The sequence below is a fragment of the Haliaeetus albicilla genome, chromosome 15 (genome assembly GCF_947461875.1).
Source record: "Haliaeetus albicilla chromosome 15, bHalAlb1.1, whole genome shotgun sequence".
Taxonomy (NCBI): Eukaryota; Metazoa; Chordata; class Aves; order Accipitriformes; family Accipitridae; genus Haliaeetus; species Haliaeetus albicilla.
Window position 1 is genome coordinate 5,439,665 of NC_091497.1, and position 15,285 is coordinate 5,454,949.

Here is a 15,285-nt window from a genome sequence, read left to right on the forward strand (position 1 = left end):
TTTTCAATTATGGGAGGCAGAGTTTAAAAAAAAGTCACCAAAGAAGCTGTCAGCCTTTAACAGAATGTGCTTATGAGTTGTTAGGTGCTGTTGAAAATCCTACTCTCTTGCATTATTTCCAGAATGAGTCCAGTACAAAGTCACCAATGTGTTTAATACAATATTAAAGAAAATATATAGAAGGAAGCTTGATTATATCAGAATACAACCTAAACGGAATTCATGCATTACTTAACAGAGCCAGAGCCAAAGTGTATAAAATGATGCTTTTTCCATTCTTTTCAGTGTCTTCTGTATAAAATCCATAGTAAAAATCCAAATACACATTTAAAAAAAAAAAGTGGATCTGTCAAAATCAACCAATTTTCCCTAGGTTTTTCCTGTAAATACTGAAGCGGCTCTGATCAGTGAAACTTAATTCTTTAAAACTTCAGAACAGTCTCAGCAGAATATCTAATTTTTTGATTAAAAATGTAAGTAAATTAGTGTTTATTGTAAGCTGACAAAAGTTAACTCATTGCCTAGTTTTAGAGAAATGCTGTTTTAACTTGTAACATATGGAACACGTAAATATATACAGGAAGACCTGTGGAACATTTGGAGATGGGAGTATTTAGTTGAGCAGCTACTTTTTCCATGATTTCTGAGTATTGCTTACTGAGCCATGGGCACAGAAAATACTGACATTCCCTACAAGGATAAAAAATGCCGTTGTATAAAGAGGCAGTGGAGGATAGCATACATATTGCATGGTTGCTGTAGAAGAGATACACTAAGACATACTTGAGGGTAATTTAAACCGCATGTCTCTGTTTATACAAACTGCAAGGTACTGACAGCTGAAAATAATGATGAATAGTATCAGAATTTTAGTGAAATTAAAGCAGTTAATAAAAGCATGACATTCTAAGAAACCTGAAGTGATTCTGCATAAGCAGGCACTGATGCTGCTACTGAGGGATGCCCATGATGTTTAAAACTATTTTGCAGAAGATAGAGCAAATTTAACACCAAGTCAACCAAAGAAGATCAGGCTCCATAATATAAAATCTGTTAGGGAGAATGAATGTATCGAGTCTTTTCCCTGAAGAGAGCATGCTGCTCTGGGAGGCTCCTCAGTTTAATTAAAATGAGTCTAATGAGTTGCAGGGTGTTCCCTGGGATCCCAGCCAGATCCTCTCGGATGGGATTTGGCTCATTACCTAGCCCACGTCCTGCACCGTTACAGTAGCCATCTGCAGCCCTACGTTTCTGCCAGGGAAGCAGCAGCGTGGTGGGTGTTGCTGTTTCCCTTGGAAAGAGCTTTTACTACAGGTGGCATAGTCAGCGAGCCAAGATTTTGAAAACAACCTAGGAATGTGGATGTCCAGCTTCGCTTATATTAACAGACTGTAATTTTCTGAAAGTGTTCAGCAGTTACCTGCTGAAAAAACACGACTCCTTAGAGTCTATTAAATCCTACATGCAGAAACTCAAGCTCCCTCAATCCATTATAACGTTTGCATATCTTGGCTAGGTTTCCAGCAAGGATGGAATAACCACCATTGGTGCACAGGTTTGAAATTCCCTTTTATATGACCAGTAATGCTTACTTATGGACGGATGTAATGAAACAGAAAGAACAATTTGTCATTTTAGCCTCTGGATAGTCCCGGTCACACTTTCTATGAACAACATTTTAAAGTATGGGTAGCCAGTAAGACATGATTTCTAGATACTTATTTAAGCATCAAGAATAGATTTGCCTGAAAAAAAAAGAAAAGAAAAGAAAAAAGAAAAAAGAAAAGAAAAAGGGGAAAAAAGACAAAAAATAAGAAAAAAATCTAAACGTAGAAACAAAAGTTACAAGTGATTAAACTGTCTTTGCCTGTGATCCCCACCCTGCTCAGAGAAGAGGCAGGAGATAGTAACCTCCTTGGATGTTCACTGCCCACACACTTCTGGAAGTTATCTTATGTAGCTATTTCTCTTCTGGGACAAGAAGTTACACATATGAGCACCTGTTCCCACAATAAAGCTGCTATAGCATCTAATTTGACACAGCTTTATTATATTGACTGTCCTCAGGGCAACCTTCTGTCACATGACTTAAAAAGAAAATCCCACCAGTTTTGCTGAATATGGATTTAGGGTCAGGTTTGTAATTGCCATAAAAAGTAAACACTGTTCACCAGTTCGCTACTATCTTAGAAAAACTGGGCCTTTGGAGATATTTAAAAGTCCTAAAAGTCAGTGACCAGATCCCAAACCACTCCCTGGGCAGTATAGCCAACAGAGGGGAAAAAAAAAACCTCAATGTCTCTGCAAATTCCTTCCAGATTATCTGCTCCCAAAGCCTCAAAGTAAATTGTAGCCTTCATATACGTGCTCAGAGCTAATTGTTCTCAGAGTAAGACCCACAGGCTGGAATACATAGCTCTCAGCCATCCTTACAAAAAGGTAGCAGATTATACAAATATTTTAAAATTCAACATAATTTTTCATGTTTATATTTATTTAGAATCTTATATAGTGATCAATTTTATTGATTTTAAGCATATTCGCTCACCTTCATGGTTTATATAAAAAAATCACAGGGAGGCCAGGGCTAAGAGAAGAAAAGTTAACTTCTGCAGTAAAACAGAGTAACACCATTTCTCCAGTAACTCAGCAGCCTCTTACACATATGCTAATTTAAAGATAGCCACATCTTCTGGAGACAATGGAGAAACAGTACAACTTCCTTGTTTTCAATGACATTGCGACAACGGGGGGGGGGGGGGGGGGGGTATAAAAAACAAAATAAAATGGTGCAGTGGGGTAGAATTCTGATAAGTGATAATACAGATGGAAGAAGGCCGGGCTGGAAACCCTATTTAAAATTTCCTTTGCACTGAAATAAAAGTTACCAAAGGGGCAACTGGAAATCTGCCTGATGTAGAAGGCTCCTGTTTTTTCCAGCTAGCAGGTTTCTTCCCTGTCTACGCAAGGGATACACAAACAGAGGAAATTGCACATCCAGTCTGGAGTGAGTGCATTCTAGCCTCCAGCCAGTTCCACCACCTGCTTTTTGTCTAGTCTCTTTCAGACATATTCTATACAAAAATAGGCAGTTTTCACTATGGGGGAGCTAAAAAGCCCTCTTTCCAGTAATGCAATTTCCTAGCCTGAAAGTCTGCAAGGTAGGAACCTCAGAGAATGATTTCAGATAATTTTCAAGATTTTCTAAATTTTATTCCTCCCTGCGGCATTTTTTTATAGCTGGACTGAAGGTGATGCAACTACCCGAATAAAAATTAGTAAATGAGTTTGTGGAACTCTTATGGGGGCTGCAGATGTCTACCTTTCCTTTGCTGCTGTATTGGGGAGGGAGGTCCTTAACTATACCAAATGTTGCTGTTAAACACCATCCTCCACTTACTGTTGCCTGAGATATTGCATTTGCCATCTTGGCCACTGCAGTGTTACTGCAGGTAGTGGCCCTGTTCCTCAAACTGGATGGAGCACTAACGGTTAGTTTCTAATGTACAGCTGTTCAACACAGACCATCAGATAAACACATACAGGAAATTATATGCTATTAACAAATTGCATAGGAGAGCGATGCTGCTAAACATGTATGGCTGGGGTGGGTGTTTGACAAAATGGACGTAGGTGCATTACGGAGGAAAATATAACATCCTTTTAATAATAGGTGCCTTTGAAAGAAAGGGTTACTAAACAGCAGCCCACTGCCATGCACATTAGTCGTCGAGAACATGATCATTTTCCTCCTGTGGGCACTGACATTGGGTAGCTCAGCTGCCAGTTCTTACCCTTCCCCGAGCATAATATGCCATCCGCTGACTCGCAGAGACTTCTGCTCTCCTCCTCCGTCATGTTGCACTTCCTTGAATGCTGGCACAACTTTCCAAACCACCCGTCCTGGCAAATGCATCGGCCGCATGAGCAGGTACCATGGCCTGTAAGGACACCAAGGTTGGTTATGAGCAAAACAAGCAGAAAGCTGTGACTGCGGTCGCAACTGAGGTCATCTTCAGACCTCTGCAGGGGGAAGTGCACGCTATGGGATAGACAGACAGATAGATGGACAGCACAGCTTCCCAGCAGGGTGGCCTTCTTCAGTTCTCTCACTCTTGTGTCAAACAAACAGGGTGCTCTAGTGATAGGCAGAAAAGCATGGGCACAGCTCCCCTCACCCAAAAAGCTGAGCATCACCTCAACTTTATGGGATGTTCCCTAATCCACAGTGTACTGAGGACAGACATGTCTTTCATTCTGCAGCCCAGTGCTGAAGTGTCACCTGCATATCCCATACGATCACCTGAAGAAGCAGACCCCAGCACAGCACACAGCAGAACAGGCAAGGGAGATAAAAGCTGCAATCTCCTCCAGCAGCCCATTACTGCGGGTTATCTGCTGCAGCGCGTGGAGCCACTGATGCGCAAAGCCTGGACTCAATATACTCTGCAACTGCTACAATTAACTCATACAGTACAGGATGAAGATAATTCCCCACAGGGTCTCATGCAATTACTAAAATTGGATATACGTAAACCCAACTGGCAACCTGCAAAGAGCTCCTCTCATCACCCTAACAACATCCTGTTTCTCTTCTGCATCTCTTCTCCAGACATAGCTATCCCAGCTCAGCAGTTTAAAAGGTTTGGCCTTTTCACTCCAGATACTGTAGTAAAATGCCAAGGGAGGAGGAAGAGACCAGAGCATTCTCCAGAGCACACACTTGTATGACCCCAAGGCAGGACACTGAAGAAGAATGGGCAAGTTATGATGGTGGGCTTTCTCCACAGGGACACAGATTTTAATTCCCAAATCAAGACAAGAAGCCTGAATGAGAAGGAAGATGGACAGGCAGAAGAAGAATACAGTAGCAAGGACATAGCTATCAGAAGATGATTAATATAAGAGGGAAAAATAGGGCGAAGTGAAACACATTAAAAACAGAGGAATGAGGAAAAACATAAAATAGCAGGCGAGTGGAGAGGAATACACTCTGAAATGTTAGGGAAAGAAGGGCAGGGAATGGCAAGTGAGGGAAAGGTTAAAGAAACCCTAGAACATGGGTGAATGATAGAGTCTAGAAGCTGTAATCAATGTTTAAAAAAAGGGAAAAAAAGATGAAATTGAGTTTTTGATAATTATTTGCACAAAGATTAATAAAAAAGGAAAATATGTTGAATAGTAAACTGAGTGGAAAATCTGGCCAGGAAGAAGGGAAAAGTGACAACAAATGCAGTCGAGAATACAGAAATGGAAAATAGAAAAAAGAAGTAAGAAAAGCCTCCAAGCCAGAATTTCACTTTTCACCCCTGAGTAATATTTCTGCAGCAGAGAAGATCATTCCTTAGCTAATCAGTTTACTGGGCTTAAAAGAAGCAAATTATACATGCCAGTGACTTTTGTCTTATCCTACCTGCTATGTAGGGCAAGGGAGTGGAAACAAGGGGACTGAGATAATTTGGGAGCATGGGCTGGGAAGAAGGGAACAAGCAGTAGGAGTATCTGGCAAAGCATTGAGCTGTAGGATGCAGAGAAGCAAACCAGCAATTTTGCTTTGCTGATTTGTGGACTTCTTATGAGGCAACAGTGCAGTTTGACATTGTAAACCAGGAGGCAGCACTGGTAGAAGCCCAAAAGAGAGACAAACCTTGTAGTTTGCTCTAAGTGGAATTCCTGAATGTTTTACTGATAGCCAAATATTTACTAATTTAAATTAGAAAACACTGGAAGCTCCAAAGTCTTGGAGCTGTCATTTACAGCGATCTGAATGTTCAGAATAATTTTTGTACCCCAAACTGTGTTTTGATCTTTGTTGGTTTTTTAAATCTTATTACCTATACAACTTTAAATGGTCAGTAATAATGACACAGTCTTATTAAGACAGTATTCCTAGCCACTTCTGCAAGTGACATCCAGCAATTAACCAATTTACATATATGGATTTAACATATATCAAATATTGCAAATTGATAATTAGCAACAATAGAAGCTTGATGATACTTCAGCTTCTGTGTTAGATAAGGAAACAAGAGCAACTATACCACAAACCAAAATGCAAGAGGTAGAAAACAAGCATATATACTTTCCCATATGCTCCTTCCAGGTAGATGGCATGCAATTGTCTATATTAACTTACTCTAGCTAAGTTTCTGACAGATAAAAATGCTCTGCCTTATTTATTTTTAATTAGCAACGTATAGACTAGATTTGAGAATAGCTCAACCACTGAGGAGCAAAATATACAACTGGATGTCAGCGTTGGAAAATTATTTGTGGAGATACAAATACTTGTACTCATTTTAGCAGCAAATAGTAAGAAATCCATGATGATTTTACTGAGAAAATAATTTTGTATCATTTTTCTTATATAGTCATTATGATTTACAGAATGCAGAGACTGATCATGTCTGTAAAGCCTTTAGACAAGTCAAATAAAAAGGTAATGCATAAACTACAAATTTACGAGAGTTTACAGTTTACCACATAAGATTTTGACATGCATTTTTCTGAGATGACCAGTTCTCCCCTCCTTTATGCCATACAAATCCTCAAAACATAAAGGATTCCTTTGTCTCAAGCAATCCATTTTACCAAAATAATATTTACTCCTAGCTGACACCAGCTTGGGCAACTGCAGCTCTTTGGATGCCTCATCCATCAGGGTGGTGAGTATGCAAGTGCTTAGCCCAGTACTTGTTGACTCCTAGCTATCTTCTGTGTGTGCTAGCCTGTGAAAAACTGCTTTATACCGTTTAGTTGTGTATATCCTCCTCACAGAGGCTCTTTGCGTTTGTCTGAAGATGTCCAAACAAGCTGACCAAAAGGAAGCGCCAAAATATAAGCAGCTGCTTTCAGTTGAATGTAATATTCAGATTACATTCAAAGTGTCTCAGTTTCATTCCAGTGAATCCCAGACTCTCAAAATTATGAGCAAGAGCAGCAAAAAGGTACTCTTGCTCATAGGTTCTTTTAGATCTGAATATAATTCCCTCCATAGAGGAGAATAAAATTCAAGAATACAGCAATCAGAGCAAAGGGGAAAAGAAAAATCTATAGCTGAAGAAGTCCAGCCCAACTGAATTGGCTAACATGATAAAATATTGATTTAACTATTCAGATGAAGCAGATTTCCTGGAAAGTGTTGGTCTAGCATCAATTCAGATTTAACATGAAGCTCTTAAAATCACAAACAAATTGCATATTGCAATGGCTCTAAGACTATAGATCTTAATTCATAAAAATCTGTGTTAATGAACATTTAAATATATAACAGAATGTTTTAAACATTAATCTCCAGTCAAGAAGAAAGACTGTGATGGGGGAGAGGGAAAGGAGAGAAAAAGATGATGATAAAAATACCGTCACTTTGTTTAGAATTATCAATAAATCCAATAACCACAGGATTTAAATGTGAAATGTGAATGCAACAACAAAGCAAGCTGCGACAGATTAGTAGCAGAGGTCTTTTATAACCCAAATCAACCCAAATCAAACCAGACACTAGGATGAATTATTTCTTACCACGCCTGGAAATAAAACTATGTGGTTGTGGGAAACTTCAGGTTAGGACTACTCATGAAACCGTTGTCAGAGTTCCCCAAAAACCTGCATGATAATTTTCTAATACAAAAGGCACCACTATCTGGGAATATCAGCATGATGAAAGAAGTGAAGTAATCATTGCAGAGGAAGCTGGTTCTTATTTATAGACTAACTGATTATAACCAGATGAAGTTCACAAAGGGCAAACCGAGGCCAGCCCCAAACAAAATTTGACACCTCAGGAGAATAAGTTTTTCAAACTAATATAATATAATAAATATATAATAAAGTCAACATTAACCAGAACTGGAGGAAACAAATCTTTAGCTATAAAAATATGAATCCGAGACTGTCCTGGATGAAGAATTTATCTGATAGCCCAACATTTTTCCACAGTACGAGAGAAGTCCACTCATGCTATGAGTTAGGAATATGAAGGCTTTACAGCCAAAGAAAGAAAGATGAAATAGATAGCAACCAATATAAATGAGAAATTTTGTTGTGAATAAACCAGATACAATAGAGGAAAGAAAAAACCAAAACAACCCAAAATTCTATAACTGGATGAAAAACCAGAAGTTTTAAAACTGTACTAGGAATATGAAAAATCTCAGCATAATGCAGGATCCCTGATTTGGAACAATAGAGCAAATGAAACAAATATTTCTCTCTGTACTTAAATAGAAACAGGTTTTTGTAATATTTTATTACAAGACTATGATAAAGAACTTTCCATTATATTATTAACATAAGAGAATATTAAACAACATCTATCTGGGAGAAATATTTCTAAGTGATCAGGCTTCATTAACCTGCCCAAATATGCTAAAAGAGTTAGTAAAAACATTACTGGATCACTGATTTTTATTTTTATTGAATACCTGGAGTACCTCATAAGACTGGAACAGTTGTGACAACTGCGGTTAGAGAAACCTAATATAAATGTGAAGCAAAATACTGATTGCTTATTATATTTTCATAATAGGTTGCTTAGTATTGTCCAAGTCTAATAAAGGTGGACTGTGGCTCCAGTTTGAGCAACACAACAGGTGGGCAGTTCAGTAAAACTTTCAAGTTAAACACTGCGTTGAAAAGGGCTCATGTCATCCTCATATGCATATAACAGGAGAGAAGCGAGTAGGGACAGAAATGAGTAGGAACATTTAAAGCATTGATGAGATGGACATTAAAGTCCTGCAACTCACTGTGATATCCATGTTTGAAGAGATTTTGAAAAACTTGGAATAGTCCCAAAGAGTTCCAAAGGAAGAATTCAAAGGGCAGAGAAAATGGCTTGTTGAAAGAACTTCAAAGATCTGTATCTACTTAGCCTATTGAAAAGAAAAAAGAAAAAGAAAAACAAACAAACAAAAAAAACAAAAAAGAGGCTAAGAAGTGTTTTAGCAGGATCTGAACTACCTTCTTTGAAGGTACTAGAATGAGGATTCTCAAACTACCAGAGAAAGACAAAGCAAGAACCAGAGAGAAAAGCTGTTCCTGACAAATTCAGCGAAACGGCATTTCAAACACGGATGATGACTATTGGAACAAACTTTCAAGTGATGTTGGCGTGGGCTGCACATGTCTTAGAGTCTTTAGAGCACGGCCTTCTCAGAGCCAGGCTTTAGTTGGACACAGTACACAGACTTCAACAGAGGGGGAGCATGGGTATAGCATAATGGCTATTTATAGCCTAATATACAAAGATCAACATATAAGCCCCTTTTGGATTTGCAAATTAATATCTATTAATCAACTTAAATGTTGATGCATTAGCAATTCCTTTACTGCTCACTTCAACGAAAGATTCAATTAAAATGCTTTTTACAAACCTAAATCATGTTTTATGCTATCTGAAAAGCTAACAAACTATGTTCTCTGTGCATCTATGTAAAGCCTCAACTTTTCACACACCTGCATAACTGGCTGGGTGACTGGGACAGAAATCTGTAGTGCATTAAAAGAAAAATTAAAAAAGTAAAATCAGCTAAGTAAAACCAAATTAATTTAATACAGAATATACCATGCACATTAACACCTATACTAGCTACACTAGTCACTCTCGTATCTAATTCAATACATACTGATCCTTTTGAGTTTATCTGTTGCTGACCCTGAATGTGCCTCAGAGCTAGGATGAAGTAGTAAAGTGCAAGGACACAGGCATTGAATCATTGACTCTCTACTTAGTGTTGTCAAAATAAAACCCTAAATCACACTGGCTTTATGCCAGGTAGCCTCTGACTTCTCCACTACCTAATACAGTAATTTTCACTTTTTTTTAGGACCAGTTTTACCCAGTAAGCATGTGTTTGGATTTTTTTCCCCAGAAGAATCAATTGCATTTTTCAATGACAAATACCATAATAAAATATACTATTAAATAGTATAAAAATGTCCAGTAAATTCTGTAACAATTATATGTATTTTAGATTCCTCAGTCAAAAGAACACGGTCCCTGCTCTGACACAGTGCATAACTTGTATCATTCCTTTCCTTGTGAACCCAACAAGAACAGTGTTGTCCTAAGAATGTCAAAAATGAGGAAACACAGACACAGGCACCAGACTTGCCTGAAACTTACAGAGATAAAAGTAAGAAAAATCATGAATCCAAAGGACTATCCTAACTGTTGGGTCCTAAACAATATAAAAGATGTGTCTAAAAAACCAGTTTGTTGTTGTCAGTCAAGATGAAACAAGAAGACCTACTGAGAACTTGATGGGCAGCATCTCTTGTCCATCTTCTGTGTCACATAAAAGTGATCCTGACCAAACTACTTAAATCTAGACACTTTGATGCTTGTATGTGGGTGTGAGAATGCGAGTGAATGAAATCAATAAGAGAATGTCTCCGAGTGGTGAAAATAAATTTACTTGGGGATTTTATTAAAAAAAAAAAAAAAAAAAAAATTAACCTCCCCTCCCATAAAGTCTCACGTAGAGTTTTTGCTGCACTGGTTTCCTACAGTTAGAGAAGAGGTGTGAAGGCAGACCTGAGGAAGGAGGTAAATACTAACCACCTCAGCATTTCTTCCAAGAATAAATCAGGTCCTCCAGCTTTTACAAGCCTTTATACTACAACTAGAATCTCGAACTAATGAGAGCTAATGCCTTTTACCAAAAGGCATTGGTATAAACAAACAGAAAAGATAGCTGCATTTACTCTTTGGTGTGACATGACATTACACAATTGGATTCCCTATAGTGTTAGGATTGTATTTTGATGTGCCATGGCTAAAACAAATAGTTAAAATGTCATCAAAGTGAATTTGCTCACTTGAAAATAAATAAATCAGACTACTCAAAGTATTATATTGTTGCCAGTCAAAGAACTGGCTTACTGGGATGACCAGAGGCGTAGTTGTTTCTTAGTGTTGAGGACAGTGCAAACATACATAACTTAATATTAAAAGGTTTCATCAAGGTTGATTATCTAATAGGTGTCCTACTATATGAAGCACAGTCTGAAATACTGACATAAAACAAAATGGGAGCAGCCCTAGAAATACATAAGGGCCTTGCTATGACTTACATGTTCTGAGTTTCAACTTTTGCTAGTGGCCCTAGTGACAAACTTGTGTGGAGCATCAACCAGTTTTTTACTATTTTTGTTTGGTTTGTTTTTGTTGTAGAGTTTTTAAGCAGCATAATCCTGCACCATCCAGTAACATGCAGAGGACCCAAAAGGGCTTCTGTTTTATCCCTTCAATGGTTGCTACTTTGCTGTAACAAGGACCCACAGCCAGGCCAATAACGGTCCAGAGAACAAATCAAAATGAATGGAGTTAAGAGCATTATCAAATCAATTTCAAATTGATCTTTAGTGTTTTTCTGAATTCTTGTTCTCTTTCAGGATTGAGGGCAGGCAGGCAACAATATAATGGCCAACAGTCAACCCAGTGAGGTCGAGCAGCCAACGATGACATCACTGAGAAACATTACTGGACACAGTAGGGGAACAAATAACACGTGAAAGCTCAGGACACATCTGCAGCTAGCAGCACAGCCATAACCTCAGAGGACAGAGAGAAGTGTCTCTCACCAGGATACAGGATAAATAAGTATCAAGCCTGGTGTATATCAGTGACATAGCCATGCCATGAAAAAATTCGTGCTGGCAAACCTGTGATTCTCCAGTCATGTGTGTGCACCAAACGCACTTAACTTGCACATGAACGACTCAAATAACTAAGTAAAGCAAATAAAACATGATGTTAAATATTGCTGTGGATCAACACTGCAATACACCTGGGCAAATCTTACATCATTGAAAAAACCTGAACTGTAGGGAATGGGCCTTTAGGTAGAATATATCTATCTCAAAAAGGCTGCATGAGACACCTCCTCCAGCCATAGCATATTAAGTCTCTGTGCAGAGGCACAGGCAAAGGAAGGGAACACAAAGGGAGGATCTGGCCAGCAGGTCGAGGGAGGTCTACTCTGCTCTCATGAGACCCCACCTGGAGTACTGCATCCAGTTCTGGGGTCCCCAGAACAAGGCAGACATGGACCTGTTCGAGCAGGTTCAGAAGAGAGTCACAAAAATGGTCAGAGGGCTGGAGCACCTCTCCTGTGAAGAAAGGCTGAGAGAGTTGAGTTTATTCAGCCTGGAGAAGAGAAGTTGTGGGGAGACGTTATTGCAGCCTTTCAATATTATAAAGGGGGCTTATAAGAAAGGCAGAGAGAGACTTTTTACCAAGGCGTGTAGTGACAGAACAAAGGGCAATGCTTTTAAACTGAAAGAGGGTAGATTTAGGTTGGATATAAGGAAGACATTGTTTACGAGGAGGATGGTGCGACGCTGGAGAAGGTTGCCCAGAGAAGCTGTGGATGCCCCATCCCTAGAAGTGTTCAAGGCCAGGTTGGATGAGACTTTGAGCAAGCTGGTCTAGTGGAAGGTGTCCCTGCCTGTGGCAGGGAGGTTGGACTAGATGATCTTTGCAGGTCTCTTCCAACCCAAACTCTTCTATGATTTTATGAATCCATTTCTAATAGCAGAGTGCTGTGGAATCTATGCCGAGTCCTCCTGCAACCTCTGTCTTTGTGGAGACATTATGTCTCTATTCCTGGTACTGCAATGATGGACAGATGAATTTTTAAGTGAATGACTCACTATAATCATGCAGAAGCATGGTAATAGGGTTTCACTCAGTTGTACCCTAATTTATCATGTCTTTTGCCTCATGTCTTTCTACCGTCGCATGGACAGCTGGTCTGGAAAGCAAGCTATTAATCAATCTCTGCTGGTCAGAGGAGGCCAGCAACAATTCTTATTCAAATCATTTAGGTTGTCATTCACATTTCTCATTGCAGCATGCATGTAATCTGAAAACGTTGGTCTTTCCTCCTTGTGCTTACAGGCACACAGTGCTCGCTGTCAGACCCTGCACATTCACAGGGTCCAGCTCACAGTTCTCTGAAGCCAGAGTTACTAGCAAGGGCTTATGTCCTGACAACGATTGCCTAGGTAGCAACAGTGGTAGAAAAATAGTAATGAAAAGAGAAGAAGGAAAGAGGAAGGAAGAAGCAGTTCAGCAAGAGGCGTCAAGAGGTTCAGGCTGAGATGGAAGCATGGACAGGCCCAAAAGGAAGAGAGAAAGGTGTGTGTGCTATTAGTGCAAAATTAATGAGAGAAGTTCTGTGAATAGATAAGTTGCAAAAGAGGAAAGAAAATACAGTTAAAATTGGTAGAATCTCCTAAAAGGGGAGATATGTGAAATATTGTATATCAAAGGAAACATTCAAAATGTTATCAGGATAGACATCAGCCAAGCAAAACATCTGACAATTACTAAAGACTATGGCTGAAGCTATCAGTAATATCAGAGGCTATTGAGGATTTGAAAGGGATAACAATGACAGAAATTTGTACATTTGGTCAGAAACTGTGGGAAGAGCCATTTCAATGAAAATGTTGGTGGAAGCCACAGTGAAAGATGAAGTCACAGAAGATGCATAAGGAGTAAATAGCTTATATTATGAGTTTGAAGGTGAGGAAAGTGAGGAGAATTCACTTGCCAAATGGTGAGTGAACAGAAAGGTGCAATTGATGGGGAGTCTCTGAAGATAAACATTCCTGTACTTAGTACTTACACCTAAATAGGTGCTGCCTTAAGTTATTGGGGTGGGTGGTGGCCTCATGAGGCAGGTGGATCAGAAGCACAGACGGACACTGGATGGTCAAAGAAAATAAGGTTTCAGGATCTGCCAGCAGTAAAAAAAGAAGGAAAAAAAAAATGGAAGGAAATAGAAGGAGAAAGAGGGGAAATGAAGGAAGGAGCCACTTCAGAGCTCCAGCAACCAAGAGAAGGAAGAGTGGTGTGTGGAAGAAAACTGCCTGATTAGTAAGACATTTATGTTTGTTAATTTGAATCTCAGCGCACTTCACATGGAAGAACCAAACAAGCACAAAGAAACACTTCTGTGGCATGAGAACAGAAACAGAGGAAGGGGAAACCAGTTCTCTCTCAGCTGTAAAAGAATAAAAGTGGATGGAATTGTGCAATAATAATAACATAGGAACATGCTTCAAGGCGTAAATTACAACCAAATCTAGAATAACCTAAAAATATCTCAAATTATAGTTAGAAATATAATAGAACAAGAAATAAAATATCAAGAATATGAAAAAAATAACTTGCCAATTATTTACCACTGGAATCCCAACAGATCTACTACAGAAATCCAACAATTTTTAAAGGACACTATTAGTAGTGGCATGACTTCTAATTGGGAAGACTAAAACTCTAGAGACCAGCATCACCTCGCCAAGTTCAGACAGCTGTGAATGAGCAAAGATGCTCTAGTCTCCCTTGAGGCACTTAAGAGGTCAACTCACATCTTGGTGGATTTAATCATCTCCCTTATGCCATGCTTCCTCCTTTCTTTTTAATTACAAAAAAGCCCAGGACAACAGGATTCTTGATTTGGCGCTTATTCTACAATTTTGGGAAAAGTATTAGGAATAAGCTCAGCTCCCTGGAACAGCAAAAATCACAGAGTGGGCCTTCTGAAGTCCTGTCAACAGATGCTGTGCAGTGCAATTTCAAACAGGGCACAATCACTTGAATTGCGTTTTCCCATATAATTCTTTTCACCTGCAGAGAATCATTAGTAACTAAACTATCAGCTTGAATGAAGGTGGAAAAATTGAGCTTGAGACTACAACTGATTTGTAAGTTCATGAGCCGACTTTCCTTTCTATTTGTTGTTTCAAAATTAGGGAAATAAGCTTAAAGCATATGGGGTTTAAATTAATTAATTAAATTCTGACATTCTCTTTGGACAAAGCTACTTAGACTAAAGAGGGGAGTTTATTCAGGTAACAGGGTGACCTAGAGTGTCTCTTGCACAGTAAAAAATTGGACACCGGTTCAGGTGTTGAGGTGATTGTTCATTTAAGTGTGAGGTGCTCTAGCCATCAACAAAAATTAAAACTATCACTGTATCCTTCCTAATAAGGAAGAATGGATTTTTTGTCTATAATTTCCAAAATGTGCAATATAATTAGCAGTATTAACATTGAAGCATTGTCATCAAATACTGTAAAATATGAATAAACAGAAGAGATATTTTTAACCATGGAAGATGATGAATTTTGGTTCCTAACTACTTAATTTATAACAAATATGGCCCAGCTTTTCAGTGCTTTTATCTGCTTTTATGTTCTTTATAGAAAATTAAATTTCAAATTTTTCTTTTTCTACACATTCATATTATTGAATTACTCTGAATGTTATAA

The 15,285-nt window shown here is 38.7% G+C and overlaps 1 protein-coding gene across 1 annotated transcript in view; it reads right to left on the reverse strand.

Moving 5' to 3' along the window:
• The window catches only part of ITGBL1 (integrin subunit beta like 1), a 144,909-nt gene that overhangs the window by 5,307 nt on the left and 124,317 nt on the right, over positions 1 to 15,285 (reverse strand). The window contains exon 9 of the mRNA XM_069802371.1: positions 3,795 to 3,941. Within this exon, the coding sequence (XP_069658472.1) occupies positions 3,795 to 3,941 (147 nt within the window). The remainder of the gene's footprint in view (positions 1 to 3,794; positions 3,942 to 15,285) is intronic.